Raw genomic sequence first — 27,242 nt, 5'->3', positions numbered from 1 at the left:
TCCTGCCGTGGTGCACCTTGGAAATACAATACCACTGCAGGTGAAATGAGGCTGTGCTGTGGCATGTATGTTAAATTCAGGCAGTTGATTATCTGACAGGAGTGCCATCATACACGGATGTGATGCTGTCACTCAGCATATCCAGGTTCAGGACACTTCTGTTTTGAGGCCTGTGGTAGCTGAGGTTGAGGAGGGACATAGGTGTGAGGGTAGGAAGGGATAATTTCATGCTGAGGAGGGCCCAAACTTTCCCCCTTACCGTGGTGGCTTGCCAAAGGTCATGCCTGGAGGTGCCTTGCCCCCATATGTGAGGATGCCCTTGTCCTTGCAGCGGATGTCCATGTGCTTGTAGTACAGAGCAAACTCCCGGGCTGTGGTGCAGCCCTCGTCCACGGCCGCACGGCCCATGGCCACGAAATCCCGGGGCATGACCCTTTTGTGGGGCTGAGACTTGACCTTCACCGAGTCCCAGTGGCCTATGGCTGCAGGTGGAAGGAAACAGAGACAAAGAGGAGAAAGAGAATCCCAGTTAGCTCTTTTTGGGACAGCAGATTGATGTGCGTGCACCGAGAATGGGGTCTTGTGGGGCTAAGGTTCATGGCCATGAAGTCCCGGGGCATGACCCTTTTATGGAGCTGAGACTTGGCCTTCACTGAGTCCCAGTGGCCTATGGCTGGAGGTGGAAGAAAATAGAGAGGAAAAGGAGGCATATTTGTTAGCTCCTTTTGGGACAGCAGATTGATGTGTGTGCACCGTGCATGGGGGTCTTGTAGGTATAAGGTTCATGGCCACTGTCTTGGTTTAGGGTAAATTTGGGAGAGAACCCAATCAACCCAGGACAGCCACAAAGTCCCAGGGCATGGGCCTTTTGTGGGGCTGAGACTTGACCTTCACCGAGTCCCAGTGGCCTATGGCTGCAGGTGGAAGGAAACAGAGACAAAGAGGAGAAAGGGAATCTCAGCTCTTTTTGGGAAAGCAGATTGATGTGCGTGCACCATGCATGAGGATCTTGTGGGGCTAAGGTTCATGGCCATGAAGTCTCAGGGCATGACCCTTTTATGGGGCTGACCCTTGGCCTTCATGGAGTCCCAGTGGAGGTGGAAGGAAACAGAGAAAAAGAGGCATCTTGGTTAGCTCCTTTTGGGACAGCAGATTGATGTGTGTGCACCATGCATGGGGGTCTTGTGGGGCTAAGGTTCCTTTTGTGACCTTCATACCCCATCCCACTGCATCCCATAACCCATCTGAACTGGATGTCTTCTCACCCTCCACCCTGGCTTGCTCAGGATTTACAGGGAAATTGTCCCTGAGAGCACAAAGCAGGAGCCCTGACCAAGTTATGACAGTGCCCAGGTGCGTCACCTTTTGCAGGTGCATCCTCCCTGCTTGGGCTCTGTGTGAGCCTCTGAAAGTTTCCAGTGTGACGGAGAAACTTCACTGGTCACCAAGAAATTGGGGTGATATTAATGAAAGTGGGTAAATGTTGGAGTTCTGCACTTCTAGCTTGCTGAGAACTATTGAAGAACTATGGGAAGGAGAGGAGACTTCCTACTAGCATTAGGACTTTGTTGCAGGTCTGTGTTTTAGGGGCAGTGTCCTACCTTCAGGGACTCCTCCATCTCTCTTGTGCATGTATATCCCATAGGTAAAATCAGGGCCTGGCAGGGAGTAGCAGTTTCTCATGGGCTTTCCAAGTTCTGGCTGCAGAAAAAGGAATAGAGAAGCACATAGAGCATTAATAGAGAAACATAGAGATCCTTTCTGATAAGGTAAAGACCCTGAAAACAGAAGTTCATAATAGAACACAGCCACAAGTACCAGGAGTGTCCATTTGGCAAGAGCTTGAATCCCACTGCACAAGTGAGTGTCACAGTGCAAAAAGGAGCTGAAGCCTAAAGAATGCTGAATTTCACACAAGTTGGGTTTTGAGTTATAAAGAGACCTAGCCTTGCTGGAAATAGGGATCCTGACTCTAGAGATATGGACTTGAAGTCTTGTTTGGTTAATCTCTCCTTTGGTGGGGATGCCCAGCTGTGGTGTCTGCTGGGGAGACAGCAGCTAGTCTTAACTTTACACTGAGTTATTTCATTTCCAAGTTGTGCATCCTCCCAAAAAAAAACTGACATAAACTTCCCCAGGCACAATCACATGGCTGCTCCTGCCTGGGAATAATCAAGGCACAAGGCATGCTGCAGGAGAAGGGAGACGAAGAAGGGAGAGCAGAGCCTGGGCTTTATAGCACAGAAAACAACTTCAGCTCAATAACATAATTTCCATTTAGTTTTCAAATGAACTCTTCCCCAGCTCATGTGTGTCCCAGCCTGGTGGTGTCTGTGGGATTAACTGACCTCCCCTCACCCTTTTGTCTCCCCCCTCCCATCTCCATGGTGAAGTCACTGCAGGATGTGTCTTGAAACCTCATTGCTGCTTCAAAGGGAGGGAAGGGGAGAGAGCCTGGCACAGGGAAAGCTGGAGCAGAGTCCCCAGGAGCCCTGAGGGCAGGATGTGGCTGCTTTGGGACAGGTTATTTTCCATGGGAAGGGTGTTAGGAGAGCTGGGGTGTTGTAGGTGTTGGCAGGTCTTGCTGGGAGAATGGAAGTGCTGAAATAGCACTCTGGTGCTTCTCATGGCTGAGCACTGACACTGAGATGGCCATTGTCACACTGCAGAGGGAACACTCTGGGTCAGGAGCTGCTCAGTCAAACACAGCCCTTTCTGCAGAGACACAGAAGCAGCAAAGGAGCCACCTCCAGCTTGCCACCATGGCAGGTCAGGCTGTGCAGGCTGATAAGGGACCCAGCTCACTGCAGCTGCTTGTGTAGGAGCATCATCCACACCAAAATTTTCCTTTAACTCCCAGTCAGCACATGCAGACCCTGGCCAGGGGCTCAGAGCAGCCGTGGCTCCCCTGTACACTGCCAGCATGGTGGCTGCTTTCCAATGTGCTCTTCTGCATCACCCTCAGCTCAGGCAGAGCTCTCACTGAGCCAGTTTTGGCTGGAGAGTGAGGGTTCATAACCCCTGCCCAGAACAGAAACCCTTCCAGAGGGCTCTGTATTGAGGTCTCTAAAATGTGCTTATAATTCCTCCAACTCCTACACTTCACACTCTAAAGGAGGTGTGGCATTCCCACTGCTCTCAGGAGCACAAATTCCCCAGAAAATGAGTTTTAGGGACCTGCCCTGTGTGAAACTGCAGCTCCTTTGTGCAAACAGACCTTTATAAAAGCCATCGACCCAGGGATGTGATGCCAGCACTGCTGCATTTCCCCACCTGGCCCCTGTGAGCCTCGAGCACAGAGAGGGACTGTCCCCTGTCCAGCCCCAAGCTTGGGGGGACTGAGTGGGGTTTTAGTGCCACCAGGGCTGTGGTGGCAGTGACAAACCCTGTGTGCACTCTGTGTGTGCCAGGAGCTCGTGCAAAGTGCTGCCAGCCACGATAAAGGAGCTTTCATTGCTGATCTGCTCCTCCTGTATTTACAGCTATTTTTAGGTGGGTTGGCACTGGTGTGCAAGGAAATGGTGTAATGTTCCTCAGATGCTTGAGAAAAGGCATTTTCCTGGGATCACCTTCTGGTAATGGATCAGGGAAGTGGGATCAGAAATCTGCTGTGGTGGCAAAGGTGTGTGAGATGGGAGAAAAATCACTGAGAAACTGCGGGGCAGGAGAGAGGTTTGTAACCTGTGGCAAAGCTGCTTCCAGACCCTCGAGTGCAGAACTCTGAAATTACAGGATTTAAAGAGTCCCTTCTGCAGAGCACCTGAAGCTAACACAGTTGGGTGTTTACTCCATCACAAAATGAGTGCATGCTGTTTCCTTTTATGATCAGGTGGCATTTTACAGTCACTTTGCACTGAATAAATAAAGCTGAAGGTGCTGGATAATTAATTAAAAAAAAAAAAAATCTGGTCCAATATGTTGAACATAGAGAGAATCTGTGCCTGAAGAAAAATCAACGAACTCAGAGGATTCTGGTTGCCTGCCAACATTTTTTACCTACAAAAGCAAAGAAGGGGAAGGATGTAGCAGGAATGAATCCTGCTCGATGTAATCCACAATTACAGCCTTTCTCATTCATAAATTAGCAAAATGCTGTTTCCAGCTCATGGGCTGGTTTCATTTGTTTTTCCTGAGGCATTATAGGTGTGCTCTGTCATAAAGCAGTGGGGAAACTGAGCCAAAGTTGATGCAGAAGGTATTTTTTTTTTTCTTTCTCCCCCAGTTCCAGCACCGTTGCCTGTGTTCAGGTTTAGCCTGTCACAAAGCTGCTTGGCTGGAATACAGATCTGTCTGACAGCTGTGCCCATCAGCAGACAACTTCATTAAACCTCATTAAGATGTCATTTCTCTGCCTTATTTCCCACCTCTTGGCTCTAATTAAAACCGTCTCTCTCTGCATCCCAGGCGGTCCTAATTTTCTCTGGGTACCTTCTGCAAGTTTTCTCCCTTTACGACCTCGGTGAGGAAAATCCAGCATCCTAAATGCTGTTTATCCAGCCAGTTTGGAAAAGACAGCTCTAGACCTTATCCTGAAGCATTCCCAGAGCACCCAGCAGAGATCAGCACCTCTCAGGGCTACGAGAGATGAGCTCTGAGGCTTTGTTTGCTCTCTCAAACTGTCCTTAAGGGCTTGGCTGGTGCACCCTTTCCCCTTGGACATGGTGATTTCCCTGGTGGAAGCAGGTGTGTCTGGGCTGGGTTTGGAGGGTGCCCTGCTCCCACTGGCCATGGTGCAGTGCTGGGGGTGTTTGATCACTGGGGATACCTTGGTTGGCTGAAAAGTGAGTGCTGTTGGATGTACTGAGTTATCCTGAGCCTTTGCCAGGCAGTTTCTGATCTCTGCAGCCCTGGGCTTGAGCCCTGGATTTGTATTTGAGTGCTGGAAAATGTTTGGAGGGAGAGGAAGGCTCTGAAATGGGACTGTTTCCAGGCATGGAGGCATTGCAAAGGTTTAAGGAAGTGCAGAATTTTTAGAGAATTCTAGGTTGTGTTGCAAGACTTATTTGTGTTCTGTCCCCTGGTGTTCATGGCCCAGCAGCACACATTGCATCAATTTTCTAAAGATGACTGAGAGAGCTGGGAGACGTGTCCACACAGAGAGGTACAGAAAGAGACCGAGATGTGGATTTTTAATCCCTGCCTCCACAGCCTTTCCCTGGGAGGGGATGCTGGGCAAATCCCTGAATCCTCTGTGCTCCCACTCAGCCGGGGCTGCCCCATCCCCTCCTCTCTGTCTGTGCCCTGTGGACACCTGCAAACTCTGTGCTGGTGCATTTTCATCCTGCCAGGCCCTGCCTCCTTCCTACCTTCTGTTCCCCTGTTCATTACACCCCCTTGTACAGTAAAGCCTCCCGTCACGCTGCCATTACTATTATTATTGCAGATTTACTGCACTTGCAGAGTGAAGTGATTGCAGTGACAAGGCCCAGCATTTTTCCCTCCTTCCCCCCGCGACAGCTTGAAATCAAGCCCTTCATTTGCATTTACATGATCTTGCTGTGCAGCTTATGAGATCGGGAGATTTATTTGCTACTTAGCTTGATGTTTGATTACACTCTAAGAAGGCAGTGAGCTACAAAGTGCAGGGATACATCAGAACTGAGCTACTGAAAGCCTCTGGGGGACAGTAACTCAACATCAGGTTTAGGTAGATGAGAAAGGGAATGTTCAGTGTTTTGAGAAAGGCAAATTTGATGAGATTTTTTTTTTTTAAAGGTGGAAGGAAAAACTTACCTTTTATTTTGGTGAGAAAGTAAAACAAGAATGTTGTTATAAAAACACACCTGAAAAATCTGGGTTTGTTAGTGCAGAAGAAATCCTAGCAGGGGCTGGTGGCTGCTGGGCTGCCTGGCACCAACTGCTTGTAACTTCCACTCCCAAGAAGATTATTAATAATAAGTTGGCAGTTGTCTTCGAAGCTTTTCATAAGCATTAAAGGTCAATGCCAAAGGAAGTTTGCTTGATGGACGACCATGAGATCTGTCCCCAATTTATTAAGCTTCAAAGCATGCCACTGAGCATTAATATTCTGTAATAAAGGGGAAACTGAGGCAGGGAATCAGTGTGCCCATGCAGGACAGCAAAGGGAACAGAGTTTGGATTTAAGCTTCAAAGCATGCCACTGAGCACTAATATTCTGTAATAAAGGGGAAACTGAGGCAGGGAATCATGCAGGACAGCAAAGGGAATGGAGTTTGGACTGGGGAGAGAAGAGAGTGATACCAAATCATTCTAGTGTCCTATAGCAGTGTAAGAATCTTTTCAGAGAAAAGGGTGATGGTTGGGCAAACTGCTGCCCTTGGAGTCAGAAATGGCAAAGCTCAAGGATCTTGCTGTGAGTTTAACTCCTTTCATTACAAGCACTCCACACTGCGAACCCGGAGTACATCTACAAGTGCAATCTCCACTAACCTGTGCTCCTGACTGACCTGTCCTAGGAGCTTCAGCCTGATTAGACACCAACCTTTGAGTGTCAGGTGTGGATTTGAATGATTTTCCCCTCTAGAAGCCGTGTTTTGTGTGAGGCCAGCAGCAGAGCTGTCCCCCTTGCTGGGTTAGAGGGCAGTGAGAGAAGGCAGGCAGCTCTTCCAGCCCAGGTTCTCCCTGCACAACCCCTGGCACAAGCCCCTTACCATTTTTTTGCTCCCAAAAAGGCAGGAACACCAACAAGCAAGGGCCACACACAGAGCCTGACACAGAAACCCCAGTCCAGGAAGCACCCACTGTCTGATACACTCACTGCACATTCCAACTGTTTGCACTTAGCTTTTAGTCTTGAAAATTGCCATGAGATATGCTATTACAATTAATCATTAAAGACTTAAGAAAGAGTATACCCCATTACATAAAAGACTCCAGCGATGATCTTTATCCAACTTGTAAAATGGGCAGACTTGATGCGACTGAATAATTTCCCTCTCATCTGCACAAAATCATGAATGCAAGTCAGACTTTGAACCTGAAGTGAACACTGCGAGACCAGCTTATAATTACCAAAACTGAAAAAAAGAACAGCGTTTTCTAATGAATGACAAGCCACTAGGTGGAAATCTAATTTGGTCTAATTAAGCAGCCTTTGTGAGGATTTGTCTTTAGATGAAAAGAAGGAGCCAAAGAGATCTAAATGCAAATGAACTCTATCATTTTGGTTTTAAAGGGCCAGGCAGATACGAAAGTATTTGTGTACACAATACTTGCATTTATCTTCATGGGTGTATTCACCTTCTAATTTTCCATTAAAAAGTCCTGTTTGCCCCAAAATTCTAGGACTCTGAATATTAGTCACTCTTTATGGAGTTAGCAGGTAATGTGTTGTTGAAGGGACAATTTTAGCAGTATGGCATTGCAACTGTTAAAACTGCCTCTCTCTGTAACAAGACTGCCTTTCTGCTGTTTGAAAATGGCTTTATAAAAAAAAAAAAGGGGATTTTTTTGCTAAGGAGTCAGATCCCAGGTCTGCTACTGTCGATGTGTGGCACCGTATAACTCTCAGGTCTTTGGGGGCACCTGCTGGACCCTGAGCTCCTCCTCAGCTCCTCCGTGTCAGGATGAATTACTTCAGCCTTGATAAATCACCAACACCTTGCCCAGTTGTGCTATTTCTGCTGATTCTGCCGACAGTCTCCACGCTGGGAGCAGCCAGGCCAGGTACAGCCCCAAAGGCTGAGACTCACCGAGGTGTTTGACTATAATTGAGATGGAAATATTGAAAACGATCTTCTCCTGCTCTATTAAATCTGCTCCTGACTTTCAGATAAATTTGTGTCTGTGTAAGGTTTTTGTGCCAGCGCTGAAGGTCAAAGAAGCACATGTGTTTCTGTAGAGGGTGTCACAGCTTGTGAAGTTCACATCAGCCCTTGCCTGCTCTCAGTCCTGAGGAAGAAATGTGGGCTGCAGTCAGAAGACAAAGCCCTTGGCAGGAGGGATGGGTTATTCAGGCTAAATGAATGTGCAGGTTACAGCTGCTGCTGAGTGAGGTCTTACCTGTGCCTGCTTTTTCTTGAGCTACAACCATCATTCACCTCGAAGAGACACAATGGGCCTGGGATAGATTTGAGGACACGTAGGGACAATGGCAGGGGAGGTTTGGGACAGCATGGGGTGCTCCTGGAGCAGCTGTATGGAGAAGGACCTTTCTGAGTCCTTGTTCTCCCTACAGGCAACATCAGTGGGAAAATGGAGGCATGGATGGACAGATCAGTGTGGGAAAAATAGGAAAATAATTCTGTCTTTGATGTGGCAGCAGATTTGGAAGCTCAGGGTGCAGAATAGCATGCAGAAGCTTGGCAAAACCCCCCAGATTTAACATTTTTGCTGTTGACTTCTCAGAGAAAAGTGGGGCCAGAGAGGATCTGGAAGGGTGTAGAGGGGTTGTCATTTCCCAGAGAAGCAGAGCCCTGGAGATACCTGCTGTGCTGCAAACCCTGAAGTCAAGTTCTGCCAGGGAATGCTGTTGCTCAGTGACTGGCTTCAGTGAGGACACTGAGGTTTGGCTGAGAGAGGGGTATGGCCTACTTGAGAATGAGAGAACATTCTCTAATTATTAAAGAGAATGGACAATTGCTTTTTTTTTTTTTAGGTCCTTTTCAGCACTTATGACCTTTTCTTTGTTTTTCATCCTTAATAATATCTGTTCTTTGAACCTCCCCATCTGCTACTTCAAGAAAAATCCCTTTATGTTCTCAAGACCAGATGTTGGCCCAGATTATGTCCAGAGCAAGTCAGCTCAGTGAAGCTGCTGCTTACACCATGTAACTCCCTGCTGCTGCTCCAGCTCCACACAGGTCATTTTTATTTGACTCCCCTGCTTTTATATGGGTGCAATAGAACATACAAGCTAAGTGCTGCCAGTATAGCCTTCATATAAGTCACACTGACATTAAAGGAGTTGAATTCAAGTGAGAATTTGACTGTGGGTCTTTCAGAGCAGACTGGATATGACATTTCCTATATAGTAAAATAGTTCCCCAGCAGCACAGACCTCTGATTCTTAGGCCAAATTAAATCCCTGGCTGCAAATGAGATACTGGCTGCCTTGAGAGCTACCTGTTATTTCACAGCAGAATTTGTCTGAAGTCAATACACTTGTGGTACCTCCTAGAAGAAAATTCAAATATTCGAGATGAGGAGACAACTTGTTAAATTCAGGCGAACCTCTGGTTCAGGAATCTCTCAGCTTTCACTCAAGGAGAAATCTAATCTCTGATCAAAGATGCAGGAACTTACCAACTTCAGTCACCTCATGTGCAGAATAATCTCCATTTTCATTAGAGAATAGATAAAGTTTTTGCTGTTAAAAAAGGATGCTGTTTCTTTAATGTAATAAAACCTCAGCAGGACAGAACGTCTTTACTAGACTATCCCTCACTATTCCCACAAGAAATCAAATATAATCCTATTTAAGAAGCTTTAAATAATTTTGAGCTTTCATATTGACTTATTAAAATGCAGCTTAAAAAATGCCTTCCTTGCAATCCCTTTACAAGGGTCAGGGATATAAAATTTGAAGAAATATGATTAGTAGATCAGTTGGAAAGATATGCAGCAGCTTCCAATTTTATTATTTAAAACTCCCTTTAGGAAGAAAAGGTGATTCTGTAAAAAAAGTGGCACCACCTCCCTGAAGGAATCCAGTGCTGGAGCTTCCAGTGCTGTCTCCTGCATTCAGAATTCAAGACTTCTGCCAGGTTTTTCTTAGACCTGAAGAGCCCTTGCAGCTGGGATAGAAGAGCTGCTTTCTGTGTACTCGTAGTCCAGAGAAATTGAGGCTTATCAGGCTCAGAATAAGCCAGGAGCACCTGTGGCCATTCCTGCCTGGCTCAGAAGACAAAGTGATAACAGAGATGCAAATATGCCCCAGAGGACAGAGCCACTTCAGGGCTGAGCTCAGGTACAGTTTGGCCCCCAGAGCCTTTCTTTTAGCACCTGCAGACTTGGAGAAGATGAAGAGCTGTAAACTTTCAGATGTTGGTTGGAGTGGGATCAGTCCCTTTTTCACTTTCTAAACACTACGTGTTGGAATAGAAAATTACGGGATGAAACAAGGCTCCTGCTGTGCTGACTTGAACTCTCTGCAGGGTGAACTGTGTAGCTGCAGACTCCACCTGAATCCTGAGGGGTCCAGGCAGAAATCTTCTTCCAGCACATTTCAGTCCAGTTGCCCATGTTCATTCCTGTTGAGTTCAGAGGAAGTGCAGATCCCCTGGGATCAGCAGGGTTGTAGGGATGTAAATGATGAGACAATTTGACCCTGCTCTTGAAGAATATTAAATACAGCAGACACTCAAATCGTGCTGTCAGTTGGGCACAACTCCCATTAAGCACCAGGGGCCTTGTGCTGATGCAAGAACCTGCCCAAATCATTTGCTCTGTCCTACAGCAAAATGTATTCAACCTGCTGAAATGTAACTGCAAAACCCAGGGAGCAAAATCACACCCTGCCCATTACACTTACAGCCAGCTGCTGTGAAATCCTAATGTGTCAGGCTTTCTCCAGGAAATAAGGGAACTAATAACTTTACTCCTGCCTAAGGCTGGACTTTGGTCAAGGCTGTCAAAGCTTCTATGATTTTCCAGTGTTTTTGAAAAAAAAAATCCATGATTTTGACATTTTGTGTGTGTGAGCAAGCAGGGAGCTGTGAGAGCTGAACTTGCCAGAGCTGCAGTGCTCAACCTTGGGTGCTCTGCACAACAACCACCAAAGGGTCCTGAGCCCACTGGTGCCTGTTTCCAGCTCCTGAGGAGCTCAGTGCCAGTCAAACAGGGTTGACTCCTGCCCAGAGTTTTCTCCTGTGGCAGAAAAAGCAGAAGTGACACCAAAGGCAAGACCAGCAAGCACTGGAGAGGGCTTTAATCCTCCAAGGAGCTGCCATGAGGATTTTCCCTGCCCTGTCTTCATAATTTTCTACATTGAGGACAATAATTGTGAAAGTGGACTGAAATAGCAATGGGAAGTTGCTACCAATGCTTAAAAACTCTCATTGCCTATAGGTTGATCATAATAATGGTGCTAAAAACATGGCAGAAGTTATGTGGCTTATAAATTAATGCTTGTTTTCTTCACTCTAGATATATATACATATATATATTTCTAAAATTCCACATAATTCTACATCTGACTCCCTCATTGCTTTCCCCACCAAATTTTCTCAATACAATTCCAGCTCTGCTTTGTCCTGCTGTTTTTCTCTCCAGTCCCATTTTTTTTTTTTTAAAGGATAGAACATAAGGGGTTGGGTACTGCTCAGGTATGACATACATGAACAGCCCAATTGCTTTCAAACGTGCAACCTTCTGAGGCAACCAAGAGTTGGCTCAAAAAAGTCACTTCCTAATTGCATCATATTTGCTAAATCAGACATTTTACATGCTGAAGAATTCTCCATGTTCCCATCGTGTTCAGCCATTACAAAAGGCTGCTGCTCTGCTGGAGTTCTGACCCATATTTTCCCTGCTGCAGTCCAAATTTGGTTGCTAAAAGGTAAAAAAAGGGGGAGGGGGGGGGGAAATATCTGCCTCATCACATCTCTCCCAACCCCTGTTCAGCTGCTGTGGTATTTTCCTTCATTATGCTGCTGCCTCAGACTGTAAACCTCTCTAATTTCCTACATCGCAGCTATTTATTTAAATGCTAACTCGCATTATGAAGTGATAATCCACAAGCGCAGGAGATAATTTATGAAGCATTTAAATTAAGAGGAGCAGCTAATTGGGAGCATGTGTCTTATAAGCCTTGCTAACACCAGAAAACTACAAATTAGGGAGAAAATGGAAGATATTTTTATCTTGCTTTTTTCTTTTGTAATGCACTGAGGAAAAATATTACCATACATCACACAAACACTGCTGCTCACAGAAGTCTTGTGTTGTTGGCTTCGTAGTTACTGGAACACACAATGCTCTCATTATTACAAATTCCTCATTATAACACACAAAATCATCTTTGCTCTCAGAGAAGGTGGAACGAGGTGGGGTTTTCTCCAAATAAAGCGGAATAAATTTTCCAGGAAAGGTCCCCTTCTCAGCTGCATGCATTAATTTAAAAGAGCTAAGACTCCCTTGTTATATAGCAATGTTAAAGTGCATTTAATTTAGGACTGCATCACGCTGTAAGAGTTTTATAGGTTTTTGTTGAAGTGGGAATGAGCATAAATGGCTGTGAATCAGGGAAAAGCAAATGTGCTGTGTCCACAAGGCTCAGGGAAGGTGTTTTGGATGTTCTGCTCAGATTTTTGACACCAAAGTCACAAACTTTGTTTTCACTGCAGCTTTGTGGTGGTTTATTCATTAAAAAACTAATATTGACCTGAATATGAACAGCAACGTGCCCCATGCTGTGCAATTCCAGCTGTATAATGGAGATTGTTTCACTAAATACTGCTGGGATGGGTTGAAGGGAAAGGAGGACACCCAGGCCAAGACAACAGCACTGGGGAAGGTGATAATTGTCCCAAGGTCACAATCCTGCACCAGATTCCCTGGGAGGCTGTTTCCCCAGCAAGGCTGGGTGTCCTCAGGGGGCAGCTGCTTTTCTCTGTAAGTGCAGTGCCCCTGTGGTGGGGTTTTTTTGGGTGTTGGTGCTTTGATCAGAGCAAACGTCTGGGATGTTCTCCCACAGGAGCCAGAGGGTTTCTCTGCACTCCCCAAAGAGCATCCCAGGCATCCAGAGGATTGCATGAACACAGCTCTGGGGGAGCTCATGGCATGTGGAGCCTGAGGCTGACAGTGAGGACCACCTTAACATGGATTCTCTGCCAGCCTTCAGCAGCCACTTCAGTTTTTGTACAGCTGAGCGAGATCTTTAGTTAGGATCCTCCTTTACCCAGCAACCAATTCTTGTGGCTCCCTTGTGTGGCTGCTGGAGACAGATTTGCTGTTAGAGTGAAATATTGTGTGCACACCCTGCCTGGCAGGGTGCTTGGGAAGCACAGCGAGATCCTTGGACAGAGGATGCTCTGGCAATGTGTGTGTGAGTCCAACATGAGTGCATATGTGTGCACTGCATGTCTAGAAAATACCTGCCTCTAATCTCTGCATTCTTGTTTTTGCTCTTACAAATCCCCCTTTCTGTATATCCTGTCAGAAAACAGGCAGCAAACAGGCTCTGGCATGATTGGAGCTGCTCCTCGATTCGAGGGAAACCATAAATCTGAAACTTCAATCATATCTTTATGATCATTCAGCAAACAGAGATGGAGGATTTATTCAACATGGGATAGCAAAGGGGAAACTGCAGGGGGTTATTGCAGGAGATATTGGTTTAGCTAAGGCAGAAGTGCTCCCTCGGGCCTCTCTAGGGCCCAGCCAATGAACAATGGCACCAATGACAATAACAAGGCAATTATGGGGAAGAGGGTGAGGAGGGGGTAATGCTTTGTTAAAGATAGAGCTAAGATTCCAGCATGGTGTCTCTTTTGTGTGCTTTAGGAACTAAAGGATGGCGTGTCTGCCTGGGGTGGTCTTATTAGGAGCTGGTGATCCTAAAAACACAGCAAGTGCTTCAAAGTGCCTGTAGCTTGCCAGTGACTGTGCTGCTCTTAGGAATTTATGATGATTTCCTCCCTAATTAAATAGGGCTGGCAATGGGTTCCCCTAATCCATGCTGCACTCCAGGGCAGGAGATAAGTATATAAACCTCTGCTGATGAAGGTTTGTCTCTCTGGCTGGTGATGACGTTGGGTTTTCTGCATTTAGAACTAACTCTTACTCCTAGGAGGAGACTCAGGGGATGTGTCCGTGCTGGGAAGATGCTCAGACCTTCACCCAGCTGGCCACAGTGTTGTGCCACAAACACTAAAACAGCCCTGCCACCAACCTGGCCTGGAAAGGCTGTTTGGAGATCACCCTGTGACCTGGTGCCCAGCCTTGCACTGCTCCCAGCTTCATATTCAAGATGATATTTTTAATAACAATAGCCAACTTCCAAAATCCTGACTGGGGAGAGAAGCTCAGTCCTTGGGTTTCAAATACAAAAAAACTTCTGAACAACAAAAACAGCATCTGAATTTGCTCTCATAGGATCAAAGTGGGGAAGCACTGGAGGGGTGGCCGTGGGCTCAGCCTTGTCCTGGAAGTACAAAATGGGAACACAAAACCCTTGGCACAAAGGGGTGGAAATGTTCCTGGGCGAGCTGGATCCTGCCACTGCTGCCAATGGATGGGACCTGCCTGAAATTAGCATGGCATCTTGATGATGGTGATCTAGATGAAATGGCATCTTTTCAGGGTTCAAGACACACAAATATCTTTTTCTGAAAAGAAAAGTGCCATTGTGCAAAAGCAGGAGCCCAGCGATCCATCCCCACCTGTCCTACCTCCCCTCCCTTTCTTTTTAGCAATTTTCCCCTCTCTTCCTTTCCCTCGTGAGCCCCTGGGCGGTTTGTTTTTGCCTGCAGAAGGAAGCTTGAAATATAGTGGAGGGGTGCAGGCAGCGCTCCCTGTGGCCCTGCCCCTGATGGCAGGAATGCAGCCATAAAATAACCCAGCGCCATCCGTAACCTGTCGCCAAAGCCCCTCTCCGAGGTGAGAGTTTTCCTCCCTGCCGTGGCTGTTAGCTGCAATGTATTTCTCCCTGCACTAAGCACCGTCTTTCCCAGGGCTGCATTACAATGATTTATAAACCCCATTTCTGGGGAAAACTAATAGATCAAAGTGAGGAGAAGGAAAAAGGAGACGTGAGCAGCTGGAAGAAGATATTGAAGCATGAAACAAAAACAGGAATGAAAAAGTAGTTTGTGGCACTAGTGAGTTGTTCTGTGCTGCACTTCTGTTATTGAAAAATAATAGGGGGAATCTGTATTTTAATCCATTTTTTTAAAGAGGTGTTCAAGTAATGTGAAAAGCTCTACCTAGAGCCAGCTTGCTTTTGTGTGCTTGTGCATCTCTTACAGAACCAAACACTTATTTTGCTGTTTAGCCTTTCCCTGTCTATTCTCATGTCTTATTTAGACTTTCCACGATTTTAAGCAACATCTAGATTTTCTAACAGGGTAACAGAAAGCATTGCATGGAGGACTGGTACTCCTCTGGACCTGAGCCTAGGATGTGCTTGTTCCTGAGCTAAGACTTGGTCAGTTTTTACAAAGGAAGCATGGACTGAGGTCAGGGTGGCCAGGACTGAGGTCTGCCTTTGTTTCCTCTCCTGCACAGTGGAGGTGATGGAGGAGATTCATCACGGAACTCTCAGCATCAGTCAAGTTAAACCTGACTGAACTGAGGCAGGAGCACAGACCAGTGCTGATCTCAGTTCCACAATGATGAATGCATTAGTGTTTGTAAGAGCTTTAGTGACACACAGCTAATTGGGCTGTTGTGTGTGTTCTGCTTGTCTGGTTCAGCACCAGACATCCCTGACTTCAAACATAGTCAGGGGAGGAGAATTGTGATGAAAATAACCATAATCCTTGTGGAGTGCTTCATATATTCACAGGGCTGCACAAACCTTCTGCCTCCCATCTCCCCACGTGGAGTGGGTGTGAGAGCAAACGTTCCACACCTCTGATGAAATGCACTGAGTGGGACAAACAGCAGATTTGACAGAAAACAGACATGTGTGGCAAGACCACAGGAACTTTTCTAAGAGCTCGTACAGAGCCATGAGAGGGAAGCTGAAGAATTATCCCCAGGCACATCCCAAACTTCTCTGAGGTTTGTAGGTTTCCATTCAAAGTATTTTTCTGTGTTCCTGTTGTTTAAATTTTCACTCTGCCTGGTAATTTTCTGTTGCCAGTTAATGCTGCAGTGCCGTGTTCACTTTAGGCTGCCTGGTTTGCCTTGGTTCCTGATTTCTGCTCCATCTTTTGGTGCTGGTAAAGAGTTCCTGGGGGAATGCAGGTGCAGGGGAGGTTCATGGATGTGCATAATTGATACCTCTCACAGGTAACACAGAAAACAAGCACGTGTTGAGCTGCTCTGCACAAGGAAGGGCTGTGCTTGTCCTCACAGAGGAGCTGTGGGGACAATCAAGAGCTGTATTTTCATTTTGGTGACTTTGTAAAAACATGGCCTGGAGAAGACACATCCAGGTTGGCATTCAGGAGCAAGCATCCATGTCAAGATCTGCTTTCAGCTCCATGTCTCACTGTTGATAAGACCAAACATTGCAACTGGCAAGATCAACACCTGCCCATTCAAACCATCTTATGGGTCTCTTCTGCCCTGAGATACTCTAATTCTGTGGCTGAGCCTAACTTTTGGCTCAGAGCTTTGATCAGTAAGAGCTGGCTGAGTTAACATGAAAATCCAATTAATTTTCTAAAAACATGTTTAAAAATGCTTCAAACAAGAGAGGTCATGTTGCTAAAACATTCAACCCCTTCCTTCCTTTGGCTGTGCAGCCCCAAGGAGCCCCACAGCTCCAGAGAGCCATGGAGATCACACCAGGCAGCTGCAGAGGAGCTGGTTGGGATCCTGCATGGATCCACTGCTCTGCTGACCACAGCCTGATGCAGCTGCCTCTCCCATGGACCTTGCTCTGGTAGCTGCATCCCCTATTACTACAGGTAGAAAAATCATCCATGCTCTAATAGCTATTGTAACCTTCCTAAAACTATGACAAAATCTCTCTTCTGACTCCCTATGGCCCAGCCAGCCTTTACTCTTCTGCTGCTTCCTGTCTGCAGAGTGAGCTGGCAGGATGAAAGACAGCTGGGAAGGTAGGGAGAGCTGAACGTGGACTAAGAGCTGCCAGAGGAATATGAGAAGAGAATTTTGCCCTATAAGCTTTAATAAGGTGGTGGGTTAAGAGAAATGCAGCTAGGGAGAAAGATGGGGAATGTTCTCTCTCCAAATGGGCACTGCTTCAGTTTGTAAAAGCACCAGGGATTCCCCATGTGGCTTAATTTATTATTTTCCCACTCGTTAAATGCCAAAACAATAAAGCAAAATCTATTGTTAGCTTTAAAATGCAGGTGATTTGCATATGGCTGTGATAGTCCTACTGCTGCCTTCATTTAAACTCAGTAAGCCGAGGTACCTTTAAAAATTATGACTTGTTTTACATTTAATATACTGAACTATGTTAACATAATATTAAGAGGCTGACTTCACAGCTTAATTGCTGATCACGTAGAAGGCAGCTTTAGCAGCAGCATTAGTCTGGCAGGGCTGTGCAGCCTGAGATGAGCAGCTGGAGGAGCAACCTGCACAAAGGGGCTCAGAGCTCCTTCCCTGCCACGGTGCCCCCCTAAGAGCACCCTGGAAACCCAAAATCATTTTTACTCCCTGGTGTTAGAAGGTATTTGGGCTCCCTAATGCAGAGCAGAGGCTGTGCAGGGTATAAATGCACCTGGACAAAGCAGTGTGAGAAAATCAGGTGGGTTTTTCCCCCATGTAGAGGGGGAAGTCATGCGCCCTTCCCTGGCAGAGCTGGACACACACTGCTCTTCCCAGCCCCAGGTTCTGAGGTTGCTGCAGAGACTGTGAGTTCTGGTGTTGGTGTTGTATATTCTCATTTTCTCCCTTCCTTCTTTGACCCTTGGTTGTGCCAGGCTGACTGCAAAGAGGGCAGGAATGGGAATGGGAACCAGGCCCAGGCAGACTCTTAACCTCTCCTTGTTGCAGAGACCCTCTGACAATATTTTGTATTTTTGATACAGTTGGCTGAGGCTGCACGAGGCTGCTTGGCAAGGGTGAATTGCTGCAGTTTCCTTTAGTCCCTCTGTATTTTCAGCATCCTGAACCCTGGGCAGCTCTCAGCTGCAGAGCATCACCTTTAAGGAAGCAGCTCCTGCAAGGGGCTGACTTGTCCTTGATCCCCAAACCCCCAGCAGGAAAGTGGCACACGGTGCCACCCTTCCTGTGCATTGTCAGAAATGTAATTAGGATCCAAATATTGCCCCAGGATGTGCCCAAAATAAGAAGGATCCTTGGCTTTTCAGGAGCTGAAAAGGTATCCAAGCATCACCAGCTACTCACATCCATGTGTCTCTGACTTCCACACATGGCTCAGATTTTGAGGTCTGGACTACTTAAATAAATTGCCTTTTTCTCTGTGAAAAAAAAGCATCCAGATTGACTGAGATGTACACCAAGTTCTAGCCCTCTATGATTTAAAAGAGCAAAGTTATAGGCCCCTGAAAATTGAGGTTTATAATAGAAGCACTGGCAAACCCTTAACTACAGAGAAGCTACCAGGCGTTGCAACAATAATTGGGAAGGGAGGGAAAAAAAAATCACACTGTGTTTTTCAGTGCTTAGCTAAGAAATACAACAAGAGAGTTTATTGCTTGCAAAACACAGCTGCACTGCCTCAAATTGGATGGAAAAACGAACCCTGATAATTTATTACACCCCTAAAGTCACAAGAATGTACCCATAAATTACTTTTTTGGAGGGGGAGGGAAGTGGTACCACTGTAGTCCATTCTGCACAACCTACTTATTAGTATCATAATTTATTATTATTATGCCCTGCTGCAAATAGAGAGGCAGATAAAACTCAAATCTATTAAAACAACCGCTCCACTTTCTCTGAGCCACTGAGGGACACCATTCCAAAGGAAATGAGATAAATTACTAAGACAAATGGATGGGTCTTGCATTAGAGCACATAGCTTGTATATATGCAAGAGCAGGAGGATAATTCAAGCAAAAAAAGAGTCATGTTAAGTTTTACCATTCAGGATTCAACACAGAGGGACTGGGATAACATCAAGTGGTCAATTAAATGTTTCTAATGTATAGATTTTTTTTTCTCCCCCAAGATCCTGTGTGTTCACTTGGAATGAATTTTCAAAGCTGAAATAACTGCCCTGCTTCTATTGCAAATGTACCTGGATCAGCATGTACTTAAAAATATGCTTTATCCAGCTATTGTGAGGAAGCAGGCACTGTAATGATAAGCCTGAAAATTACATTGATAGTATATATATATGTAAAAATAGATCTAGCCAACTGGTGCTGATCAATTACAAAGCTGATTTAAATTTAAAGGTGGTGAAAGATTATTTTAGATTCCCAGAAGGGCAAAATGGCAGAACCAAAGGTGCCTTTATCAAATTCACCATGTGCCTCTGCTAATGGTCAACAGTAATTTTTTGTTCTGTTTTTCCTTCTCTTCAATTCTTGCTGGAGCAGCAGTTTTTAATGCTGTCCTCCACTTTCCTGCCACATGGATGGATTAGCAGAAATTATAATTGTTTTGGGAGGCTATTGTTCAGTTGCCCTCTTCAGGACATGGTTATTGCAAAGTCAGGATGGGTTTGGTGCTCTTGGCCAGAGTCACTGGGGTGCAATAGAGCCCTGCTTTTGGAAGCTGCTACTCCAGAATGGGTTTGGGTATAAAACTGGCAGGTTTGAGAAGAAATCTGGCAGCAACCTTCTTTCTACACAGCCAATTTGTGGTTTTCACTTTAAGTTTTTTAAAAATATAGCCACTATGTATGTGATAAAAATTCAGCTGGACTTTCCTAAGTAGTGTTTACTCTTGGAGTGGAAAATGGAACTGTATAAAATGATTTCCTTTCTGAGCTGAAAGGTACACGAAATAGACTCATAAAGCTACATTTGACACTGCTCCAGGTTTGTGCTTGGACATTTTTGCTCCTGTAACTTATCTAATTATTTATGTAAAATCATGAGGGCAGAGAAGGCAGGAATCTGTTCCACCTTCATTTGAATGTCAGTTGGCAAATCCAACAATTGTAGCTTTTGCTTTCTGCCCTTTGTTCAGATCCAAGGTATCAAACTTCCCAGGGAAAGCTGAATTTCCACTCTTCAAATAGCATGCTGCTTCCTTCAGATGTGGCATCTGCCTCTAGCAAAGTGCAGGGTTACTACTTGGGCTCTTTTGTCAGTTTTTCCTCCCACTTTTGGCCTTTCCACAGGGAAACGTTCCCTCTGCATGGCCTGGCAGTTTCTAGTATTTAGTTTGGTAGCTGGTTACCTTCCTCCTGAGGTTCTGGCACTGCCCATTTCCAAGCATGTTACTGTTAAAGCCAAGTTTCCAAGCCACTATTCCCTCTCCAAAAGGGAAGAGAGTGATAGGAGCCTAAGCAGAGCAGGGGTAGTGAAATTTTAAAGTATTATGACACACATACATTTAATATTACATCACATGTAAGGGAACCAGCACATATGATTGCAATATTATATGACAAATACAGGTCCTACAACGTTAAATTTAGTGCCTTGTGATTGATGATCCTTTGTTTCCAGGTTTTCCTCTCTGTATATATTATTTCTGTAGGATAAGCATCTTACCAGCTGGAATAAACATACAACTTTTTTATTTTCTAGCATGTAATTTCTGTTTGATTCACAGCTAATAAATAGGTCATCTTGTACTTTTGAAATGCCAACATGCAGTAATTCAGTGAAATAGAGACTCTACATTAAAAAGCTGTCAACCCCAGTGCAATTTTCCTGCACCCTACGCTCTGGAAAGATACCTTGTCACTCATGGTTCAGCTCTGTTTTCCTGAAATATCTCTTCTTCTGCATAAATAATGAATATAGTTGCATGAAAATATCTGGCACAATGTCTGTTCTTCCTCCCACTCTAAGGAGCTGCAGTACAGGCTCTGTATTTATTGGCTGATCTTCCCAACAAATCTTGCTGAAATCACAGGGGTGGTAATAGCGTGGCCCCCTCCCAGGTGTTCTCTGTGCTAAACCCATCCTGCCCTCCTGCTTCAAGGCAGGCAAGTGCTGCCTTCAAAAACACTTTGCTGTTTAATTCTTCTCAGAATGTAAAGGCTACAACGACACAGAGTAATTTAAAACACTTATTTGCTTTCAAGCTCTTTCCATTTCTAATGTGTCACGCAGGTCTTGCGCAGGAAAATATCAGCCTGAAGCAGATCCCAATTAGGAGTTTTTAAAATTAATTCTATTCTTTAAAAAAGCTTGCTAAAAATCCCACCAGATTACTAAGCCTGTCTTCTAATTCATATGATCTGAAACACACAATTTACTGGTTTTTATGGCTTTCTGCTGGTAGCTCATTAGAGGTGACACAAGGATGGCAAAAGCTGGTTCTGAGGCTCTGATTTCCACCAGCCCTGTTTGCTCGCTGAAGGAGCCCCCCAATTTTCTATTCTGATCTGTAAAATCATGGTGCATCCAAGGACTCTCACTTCCTGAGACAGTTTCCAGATGCAGTGCAGGGAAATCTCTGCAGTGCTGATCTCCCTGTCCTGGAGTATTCATAACCCACCCCCACAGCGCACAGACACAATCTGAAGCCAAAGATTGAATCCTGCAGGTGTTGCTCACATGAATGGTTTCCCCTGATCCCAGCTCGATAATGTGATGTGAGGCAGGGGCAATGCTGTTTGAAACTGGATCAGCTCAAACCATGAAAAATTTGGCGGTGCCTTTTGTGGGTTTGAATCGACAGAAAGTTGAAACTTGCAGAACGCCAACCCTTGAAAACGGGGAAAGCAGGGTGTGCTAAACCCCTGGGAGCCAGGTTTTACAGAGGATAAAGCTGCTGAATCCTCACAGTGAGGTCCAAAAGTAATTTAAATCTCTTCCCCTCTCCCCCTGCTCCCAATTTCCCCATCCCAGTTGTTGTGAGATGCATCAGCTGAGAAGGAAAGTTGGAAAGTGACACTAATAAGGAGGGCTCAGACGCACTAAGAGTATTAAAAGGTTAGGTCATGGTGTGTTCTATTAAATAGAATATTAATTGAATTCTTGACATCTGAGGTGAACTGTGACATGCTCATGGGATAAATATTGCATTTAACAGAGCATCATGACCTAAAGCTGTAAATACTATTGAGCATCAGTGCCAATCCTTCACAATAGATCTTAGCCCCAGTCCTCAGGGTACGAATGCTCCCTTGGAGCTTTGGAAGCTTGAGCTTAAAACCAGCTTTCACATTTCTTCTTTCTGGTCTCAGTTAAGTCTGAAATTGCTTCTTCCATCTCAAGGCTACACTCTGCCTCAGAGCTGTGGTTAGAGACTCCTAATATAAAGCTAGAACTGGATGTTTCAAATGCCATGTGCTACACGGTGCAAGAAAGGTTGAAAGAAAATTTCTCCATTTCCACCCTCACAACATAAAGAAGATTAAAACATTACAAAGACCAATTAAAAATAGGGAATCTCACTGCAACATTTTCATTAACCCTCCCTGGTTCTTCTTTCTGTCTCATTAGTCATCACAGGGAGAGGAAGGATCATTTTAATTAGCAGCATTGTAAAGCTTTATTTAAGGCAACTGCCCCTCCTGCTGCTCTCTGGATTACCCTGACGGCTTATAAATACAATACCAAATCATTACCAGCCAAAAACAACGCTGCTGAAGGGCTTGGAAGAAAGAAGATCCACTATGGTCAATGTTTAGGGCTCTTTAACAATGTCCTTTCTCCTTATTCAGGCATAATTCAAGCGTAATATTGGGCTTTACAAAACAACTCAATATCCTCTTACAGCAAAGTCCTTTCTAGCTGAGGATACCATGTGTTCAACTCTCTTCCCCTTTGTTTTCAGGGCAGGGAAAGCACAGAACCACATCTGATAGGATAGACATGGTAGATACGATCACAGGTTTTCCAGCATCCCAATTTGGAATTACTTGTTAAATTCCCAAATTAAAGGGACTGTGGGATGCTGACAGCCTTGCAGGAGGGGGGTGAGCAAGGAGACCCCAGCTGGGGGAGTGTTTTAGAAAAGAGGATTTTGAGAGTTTAGGAGGAAAACAAAGTGAGAGCCCACATTTCATGGAAGGGAAATTGCATTTTCCAATTATCGCTTGCTGAATTTCACGTTTCTGTAGAAATTAACCCAATGGGTCTGCTCTTTTAAGAAACCCTCAGCCAGCAGTTTCCACAGCTGGGAGTGCAGTCCAGGGTGCATGTGCAGAGGAGCTCCTTTGCTCTCCCCCACACCCACGAAGGTGTGAGTGACCCCACTGCAGTGCCCGGGTTTATTTTCAAACCAGCTGGAGTCACTACACTGCAGTCAGGGATTTGATGCAGCCCAGGATCTCTCACACATGAAAACATCACATTTCTTAAGATGTGAGCTGCACAAAACGTCCTCCTCCACGACTCTGTTAGGGTTATTAGGATTCCATTAGGATTATTAGGATTCACCATTTAGATCCGTGGCCTACTTTCCCTGACCTGAATATTTAACTGTGGATTCTTCAGTACACCTGGGTCCTGCAGCCTCTAATTGTTCATCACTGTCCAGCCAAGGCAGCTCAGTCCTTCCCTTGAAACACCCTATTAGCTACACGTGGGAGTTTCAGTGCTCTGAGTACTCTGTGGTGGAGTGTTTATGGTGGGGTCACAGTCAGGATTTGATTTTTGACACTCAGAGCATCACACAGCTGAATTTAGCTGAAATTTGAGGTGCCTTCTTTGCTGTGGGTACCAGCAGAGTAAGGTTAATACACCTTTGAATTAAGGTGTATCAACCACCAAATTCTTCCACTTTATTGCTTGGCATGACAAAAAGAAAATCAGACCAGATGACAAAAATCTTTAACACTGAAAGCACAAAGTGAAGTTCATCTCCCCTGAAAACAAACTCACCCTGACTTCAGCTGAGCACTGAGCACAAATGCTGGCTTCTTCAAAAGTCATATCTATTCCTTCACAAAGGTTTAAAAATGATTCTGAGCGCTTGATGTTACCTATGTGAACTATTTTAAGTAATAACCAAAAGGGAGACAGTAATGATGCATCACTGAATGATTAATGCCTTGCTGTATGGAGTTTTTTCATATTAAGGTCTGTATCTGTGGAGGCTTGCAGGGACAGGTGATATCTTTTGTGGAAGTAGCTGCTACATGTCAGACTGTCACAAATACACATTAAAGTATTTCCACTTTAAAAAAAAAGAAGAAGTCAAAGTTCCAGTTTGGGACTGGCCAGAGCCTGAGCCAGGCTGAGCAGTCACACTCCTGCCTGTCCCCAAAGGCTCATCACCCAACCTGGCAGAGACCAGGGCTCTGCCAGGAGAGCTGAGGCTTCAAGGGATCTCAGTCTCCAGAGATCACAGATGCTAAACTCACTTACAACCAGACAGTGAAAAATAGTCAGAGGAGCAGGGATTGTAAAAGTTTATATAGGAGTTGCTTTGTTTTCTATTTATAGCTGCACTGTATTTTTCTTGTAATACATTTTTAATGACTTATAAGGCCTAGTTATTTATTCTCCTGAAGCCAAATACTTTCTCTACCCTGGTGATGCAAGGGACTGAGCTCTGTGGGAATGGCTGGATCTGCTCCCTGCACTGGCCCCAGGCTGGGGGGACCCTGCCTGGCCCTGGGGACCCCCACAGCACCCAAGGCACTGCTGCACCCCCAGCACACAGCTCCCCACTGCCTCTCTGCACAGGGACTGCCTGTGGAGAGCCCTCCCTGGGCCAGAATATTTTCAAATTGCTGATTATTCTATCTGCACACAAGGGAGTCTGTTTTTATGGTTATTTTGCTTTACATTTCTTAATCCAAAATTAACTTTATTTTAAAAACAAAACAACCCCCAAACCTGCAGTGCCTCATAGGCAGTGCTCCCTTCCATCTGGGTGTTGAAAAGTTGAGTATGAACAACAGACCAAAAAAAGCAGGTTTTTGAAATGGTTGAAATGGCAGCTTTTAGCACAAAATATAATTAATCTGCAAAACCAGCATCCATCCCTAAGCACAAATGCTGATTGCCTCATGATGAGTCTAACCAGAATGGTATTAACTCTACTGTTCTTTCTAAATTGTTATATACCCAATATTTTCTTCTGACTCTTCTTCATATTAGATTAATAACTATGTAATCACTTCATTAGTTTATTTAGATTATGTTATTTTAGGAAATTATTGTTTAGATCAGCCTTGTCCTTCCCATCTCTCTGTGCCTTTCCAGAATTAAGTAATATCTGAGGAAACCAATTAATTGCAGCTCGACCGCTGTAATGGGGTCTGTTCTGCAGAGTGGCAATGTCTAATGGAGTTTTAATTTCCCCGTGGTGAGTCAACATTTGCTTAAAGACAGAAAACTCTTAGAGCAAAACACTGCCTGAAACACACACAGCTCCTTCCACGCCTGTGGGGCTGAACATTTTGGGGCTGCTGCTGCTTTTGTTGGGGGTAAAACTCCCAGAGGAGCAAAGCTGGGGCACCAGAGAGCATCAGTTCCCACCAGGAGACATTCAGCCCAATCCCACCCAGCTCTCAGGCTGCACCTCCCAGCCCTGCAGGGTGCTGGGGGCTAAAATGAATTTGTCACCCAGTGGAGCTTTGACAGCCCTTCCTAAAGCATGGTGCTCCTCAGGCAATATCCATTTAAGTGTCCTGGGCCCTCGCTCTGCAGTGGCACCAGCAGAGTGGTCGTGGAGCTGAAGCCCCTTGTGCTGGGGGGCTGTCAGACACAAACCCCTATCCCAGGGAACCTGCTGTGAGACACATGGGACAGCACAATTTACTGAGAGATTTGTCCATTCATTGCCTTGTTCAGAGTATTTAGTGCTGCCAGAAGTTACATTTGGGATTCGGGGTGGAGGAAAAGCACCCAGAGCCTTTGAAATGCCCCTGGACCCTCCCTCTCCCAGGCCCTGAGCCCCTTCCCAAACCTGCAGTGCTGTTTTGCTTGGCAAAAGCTGACAAACTTCTAAAGTCACTCTGGTCTGCCTTCCCCAGTATCTGAGAGCTTAAAAGGTTTGAAACAAAGCTACATTATGATGCAACCAAATTCAGCAGCATCTGATTAACAAAAAGGAGGCCACAGCTACCTGACAGCAGCTGGTGGTTATTTTTTATTCCTAAAACAAACTGATGGCCTCAAACATTCATACGTATTTGGGGTTTGTTTTTTTTATTTTTTTGTTTGTTTGTTTAAATGTCTCATTTCCTGGTTTGTTTTTCTCCTGCATCGTGCAGGGAAATAAAGTTTTGCAATTCTTCTTCTCATAATAAGTCTGTCCAAAAATGATGTTGCTCGTTGTGTTGAAAGATGGTTTCATTTTCTACTCAAAATTGGTATGAAAAATTTGCCTTGCCAAATGAACATTGTATACTGAACTTGTCAAATCCTCTCTCCTGACACAAATAAAAGATAACATTGGGTGGCAGCATGTAAAACAGCACTGACAAGACAGCTGGGATGGAAGCAAAGAAATGCATATTTTTCTCTTTCTCTCTTCCAGAGCAGGGAATGGGAAAGATCCAGGTGAGCGAATGCTGGCGTGTTACAACCAAAAATACATCATCTAAAGACTTAACAAGCCATTTCAAGGCAGCTTCTGAGATGAACATAAGCGATTCCATTTCTGATTAGCAAAATCATGACAAAAGCATCAACTTTTTTCCAAGCAGCCAAGAAAGCTGCTAAGTAGGAAGAGTGGCTGAGTAAAAGGGGTATTCAGTTAAAAGTTCACAACTCTGCTGTGCAGGCTGGAAGGACTGTTCCTAGCACTGCAGAAAATTATTCCAAAAATATTTAAAAATCAATAAGGTAATGATAACACTTTCATTAGATCTGCAGTCTCTCCATGTATGTGAATTGCTTTTTCTTATTAAAATCTTTGAATGAAGGCTGTTAGCTATTTATCAGCCCCAAAATTACATTTCTCCTCTTAAAAATCACAACAACTGCATAGTTAGTAACAAGAAAAGACTCCTAAAACTGCAGTTTTGGGGTGTGGGGGGGTAGGAATACAAGCATGAAACACAGATTGCACCTTCAAATCCCCGATGGCATCACGCTTCTTTGTTCTGCTAAGAAAAATTAACCTCAATCTCGGCTCAAGGTCCCCCGATTGATTATCATAGTCATTTAAATACTGTAATCTCATTTTCAGCATCAGGGAAAGGGAGCGAAAAGAAGAAAAAGAGAAAGAGGTGGGGAAGCGAGGGGGAGAGAAAGAGAAAACAGAATAAATTATCTGACAAAAGGAAAAAGGCCCTTTCTGCTTACGGAGCCTATTTCAGATCCTTCCACTTGATTGGAAAAGTTGATGAAGTTTAAATGAAGCAGAATTAGAGGCTCAGGCCACTGAGTATTGACAGGGGCCCATGGAAGAATGTGCAATTCAATAGGCCTGATTTCTGTGGAAAGCAGGGGAAAGGCCTAAATGGTATAATCTTCAATCAAATCTAACATCGACACTGACAAGGCAGGGTAATGAGATAGGCCAGATCAGGCATGTTGGTTAAAGAAATTAATCCCTCTCGCTGCACCAAGAGTTCAGCTTTGATGCCTATTGTACAGAGCCCCATCCCAGCCTATCTAAATGCTAACTAACTGCCAGTGTGATCTGGGACTGTGCTTTTCAGGGCTGGGGCTAAGCTGGGA

At 45.0% G+C, this 27,242-nt stretch overlaps 1 protein-coding gene across 1 annotated transcript in view; it reads right to left on the bottom strand.

Annotated features, from left to right (window-relative positions):
* Positions 1-27,242, bottom strand: part of CFAP77 (cilia and flagella associated protein 77) — a 57,975-nt gene that overhangs the window by 23,170 nt on the left and 7,563 nt on the right. The window contains exons 2-3 of the mRNA XM_039720216.1: positions 1,602-1,701; positions 260-482 (exon numbers count right to left, since the gene is read on the bottom strand). Coding sequence (XP_039576150.1) covers positions 260-482; positions 1,602-1,701 — 323 coding nt within the window. The remainder of the gene's footprint in view (positions 1-259; positions 483-1,601; positions 1,702-27,242) is intronic.

The sequence above is a fragment of the Passer montanus genome, unplaced genomic scaffold, assembly GCF_014805655.1.
Source record: "Passer montanus isolate IOZ18808 unplaced genomic scaffold, ASM1480565v1 scaffold43, whole genome shotgun sequence".
NCBI classification, from domain to species: domain Eukaryota; kingdom Metazoa; phylum Chordata; class Aves; order Passeriformes; family Passeridae; genus Passer; species Passer montanus.
Note: the sequence above shows the minus strand (reverse complement) of the source record. Positions and strands in the feature narration are given on the sequence as shown.